Source organism: Myotis nattereri (assembly GCF_964212035.1).
Source record: "Myotis nattereri genome assembly, chromosome: Y".
Taxonomy (NCBI): Eukaryota; Metazoa; Chordata; class Mammalia; order Chiroptera; family Vespertilionidae; genus Myotis; species Myotis nattereri.
Genome location: NC_138094.1, coordinates 12,572,719 through 12,576,800, shown reverse-complemented (window position 1 = coordinate 12,576,800; position 4,082 = coordinate 12,572,719). Strand labels below are relative to the sequence as shown.

Genomic DNA, 4,082 nt, shown 5'->3' with positions numbered 1-4,082 from the left:
CTCCCTACTCCAGGTGTTTTCAGTCCTTCAGTGATCCTCAGAAACGTTTTCCCTGAAAAGGGTGGGATCATCTCTCTGGTTTCCCAGTACTCACTGCACAGCAGAATTCCAGCTAGCCAGTGGGTAGAAGTGGGAGGTGTCCAGTTGTCATCTCACCCCTCCTTGGTGCCTGGTTCTTGTCCTGCCAGTGGCAGAGGAGAGGCAGGGCTGAGTGGCTTTGAGATTCTAAGCAGAAAACGGGGTTGGGGTAATTTGGGGGGCGCTCCAGTTGTTGCTGAAGGAGTGCCTTTGGCCCTCAGCTGGTCCCTCTGAAGGGAGAAGGACCGGGTTTGCTCATGCTCAGCCTGACAAGATGCCTTGCTCCCGACTGTCTCCCATGATCTCTTTCATAGCAGCTTCATGGGGATGAGCCTCCCAGCTCCACGCAGACTCCTGGAACTGGCATGTCAGAGCCTGCTGCGGGATGAAGCCTCAGCCATCGCTGCTCTGGAGTGGCTTCCTATGGAGCTCTTCCCACCTCTGTTCATGGCAGCCTTCGCTGGGAAGCACAGCAGAGTCCTGAAGGCCATGGTGCAGGCTTGGCCCTTCCCCTGCCTCCCTCTGGGGGCCCTGATGAACCATCGGCAGCCTTACCAGGATATCTTGCAGGCTGTGCTCGAGGGACTCGATGCCCTGCTTGCCCAGGACACTCGACACAGGTATGGGGGATTCAGTTGCCTGGTAGCACCCTGGGGATCTGAGCAGTTACAGCTGGGATCCGGGAGTGTGCAGGGCCAAAGGGAGAACTGAGGCAGGCCTTGGAGCCACTGCTGGGGTCATTCTGAGAACAGGCTTCAGATACATAAGGCTGATGAAAATGCCCAGGGTGACCGAAGGGACACGAGCCCACTCCTTCCTGGTGGCACCTAAATGTACCAGGAATGGGGACCATGAAGGATCCCAGTCGCACCAGGAGCAGCTGATTCCTGGGGCATTGAGTCAAAGTCCAGTCAGGTGTCTGGCCCAGCTGCCCAGATTCCTAGACTCATGGTCTTATTCCTTGTTATCATAATGCACCCCAGCATAACTCCTATTTTCTCCACAGGAGATGGAAACTGCAGGTGCTTAATTTACAGAAGAGAGTTCATCAGGAGTTCTGGATCGTGTGGGCCGGAACCAGAGCCCATCTGTGCTCACTGCTGGAGCCTGAGGCCCCGCAGCCCATGAGGAAGAGGGGGAAAGTGCACAGCTTAAAGGCCAGGCCAAAACCACCCTTGGCCCCCATGGAGCTGTTAGTAGACCTTTGCCTCAAGAAAGGTGTCCTTGATGAGTCCCTCAGCTACCTGATTAAGAAAATCAGCGAGAGGAGAGGTTTGCTGCACCTTTGCTGTAAGAAGCTGAAGGTTTTTGCGATGTCGAAGCAAAACACTTACATCCTGGATATGGTGCAGCTGGACTCTGTTCAGGATTTGGAGGTAAACTGTACCTGGAAGCTGTCCACCCTGAGGAAGTTCGCTCCTTACCTGGGCCAGATGGGCAATCTGTGCCGGTTCCGTCTCTCCCACGTCTTCACGTCTTCTCACACCACCTTGGAGGAGGAGGAGCAGTGTGTTAGCCTGGTCACCTCTCAGTTCCTCAGCCTGCCCCACCTCCAGGAGCTCAATTTGGATGATGTCTCCATCCTCAGAGGCCGCCTGGACGAGATCCTCAGGTGAGGGGTGGCGAGCTTTCCCTGCCGACCAGAGCGAGTCCCTTTCCATTTCAGTGCACAGTGACGGGCTCTCCTGTGTGCTGTCCCTCAGCAGTGCTAGAGTGCCTGAGCCACTAGACGGGCCACACAGTCAGTGTCTTGTTCACCGCTCTGTCACCTTGCATGTTGTGATATAACCCCCCAGACAAAGGTAGGACATATGCACTACGACAGAGGCTACTAAAGGGACTCCTTGCTAGGAATTGGCGTAATGTATGTAGCCTTCGGGCCAGGGGATGGTAGCTTTGGGCATCCTTGTAAGTGGTGTGGAAGGGAAGATGATGCAATAGAACCAAGTGAGGATTGCAATGACAAGGGGAAAGCCAATCAGAGGTGAGGTTTCAGGGGTTAAGTTCCGCACTTAGAGATTTGGCCATGGCAGCCTTTCACTCCAAACCTGCCTCAGTCACCTGTCTGCCAAGGGTTGCCATAGGCTCTCGCAAACAGAATGCGTGGTAAATGCAGGATTCCGGAGGGAGTCATTACGAAATTGGATAGGTGGTTTGTAAACAGTGCAGTGATCTAAGTTCCTGGAGGGTGTCAGCTCTCGTTTGATGTTGCCTGACTGTGCCCAGGTTAGCCCCTTCTGCACAACTGCCAGAGACCTCATTGGGCTAAGAGATGATGGTGACAAGGGTCTAGGCTGTGGCTGGAAGGAAGCCCGAGTTGCAGGCATTTCAGGACATGTCTCCAATACTAAAATGCACTGGTTGCCTCCTGCTTCAGACCCTGGGTTAGGCTCCTTTCTGAGCTCCTCCCATCTTTACCTCCCACCTTTATGTTCACAACACTTGTGTGTTTGGGCTGGGCTGTATAATGTGCTCCACTTGATGGATGAGTAAATGGAGTGTGTGAGGTTTCATCCAGTTGAATCCATCACGGAGCAGATAACAGATGGGAAAGATTCCACTCCAATTTGCTCTGACTTGAATGTCACTTTTCACTGTGCAAAATCCTGGGTTTGATCATCATCCGGAACACTGTAGGCTTTCGCGACATGGGCCTCTTTACCCTGAAGGCCTGCATCATCCTCACCTGCCTCTGCCCAGCAGGTCCATCCCCACATGTAACTGCTCTATGTCTCCCCAGGTGCCTGAGGACCCCCTTGGCGACCCTGTCCATCACGAACTGCCTGCTTTTCGAAAGAGACTTGAGACATCTCTCCCAGCAACTGAACGTCAGCCAGCTGAAAGGCCTGAGTTTCAGTGGGCTCAACCTGACCAATATCAGTTCTGGGTCACTCCGATTTCTTTTAGAGAGAGCCTCCCCCACTCTCCAGGACCTGGACTTGGATAAGTGTGGGATCATGGATGCCCAGTTCCTGGACATCCTGCCAGCCCTGAGCCACTGCTCCCAGCTCACAACCCTAAGTTTCTGTGAAAACCCCATCTCCATGATCGTCCTGGAGGACCTGCTTCACCACATTGTTGGGCTGAGCAAGCTGAATTGCGTGATTTATGCGGCCCCCCTGGAGAGTTACGAGGAAAGGAGCGGCACCATCAACCTGGGCCGACTTGCCCAGATGCATGCCATGCTGAAGCATATGCTGCAGGAGTTGGGGCGGCCCAGCATGGTCTGGCTCTGCGTTTACCCCTGTCCTCACTGTGGCTGTAGAACTTTCCTTGACCCAACTACCATTCTGTGATCCTGTTGCTTGAGTGTCCAGCTGGGTGCACATCTCATAGGCTTTACTCTGGGCACTTGGGCACTGAAACCCGGACATAAGTGTACCGTACAGGAACACAGCAGCCAGTTTCAGACAAATACTGAGAGTGGGGGGAAATGCTGACAGGGGACTCAATGGTTTCTTTGGGGAGATTTGTCCTAAGGAGTTAGAAATATGCACCTAAATCTCTCAGGGGGAGAGACTGAGGTTTGGGTGGTAGATGCGGGGATTACCTTTGCTTGAATGGTTGTGAATAAATGTCAGTAATAAAGAGAGCTGGATGTTAACCATCTAGTGTCCTACATGACATGTTAACCCAACTCTCCCAGCTGCAGTTACTGGCCAAGTAAGAAGGCATGAGCATCGTGATGCGCAGACACTAGGCTGGTTGAGGTTGGTTCCAGGAGATCACATCACCATTTATACTTTCTGGTTTGGTGGTTCTTTCTGGTGCACCAGTACCTACTCACTCACCTCTGTGACTATTCAGTGGGTCAACACACACAAGGTGCGTCTACAGGGATTGGAAAAATTGGCTTCCAGTGAGCACCACTGAGGTACAACTACTCTGGGGCCATAACAGGTAACCAGTCCAGTCCCTGGACTAAAACTCCTCCCCACTGGGAGCCTCCATCGCTGGCCTGTGGCCGCTCCATGGTAGGGATTCTCTGTGCACCAGTCAGGCCC

At 53.4% G+C, this 4,082-nt stretch overlaps 1 protein-coding gene across 1 annotated transcript; it reads left to right on the top strand.

Moving 5' to 3' along the window:
* Window positions 1–405: 405 nt before the first annotated feature.
* On the top strand, window positions 406–3,374 carry LOC308512337 (melanoma antigen preferentially expressed in tumors-like; the record flags this gene model as incomplete). The annotated part of the gene is made up of 3 exons (XM_081082111.1): window positions 406–698; window positions 1,085–1,643; window positions 2,748–3,374. 3 exons carry the CDS (start codon window positions 406–408, stop codon window positions 3,372–3,374), a joined length of 1,479 nt encoding a protein of 492 aa, XP_080938237.1.
* Between the last annotated feature and the right edge of the window lie 708 nt (window positions 3,375–4,082).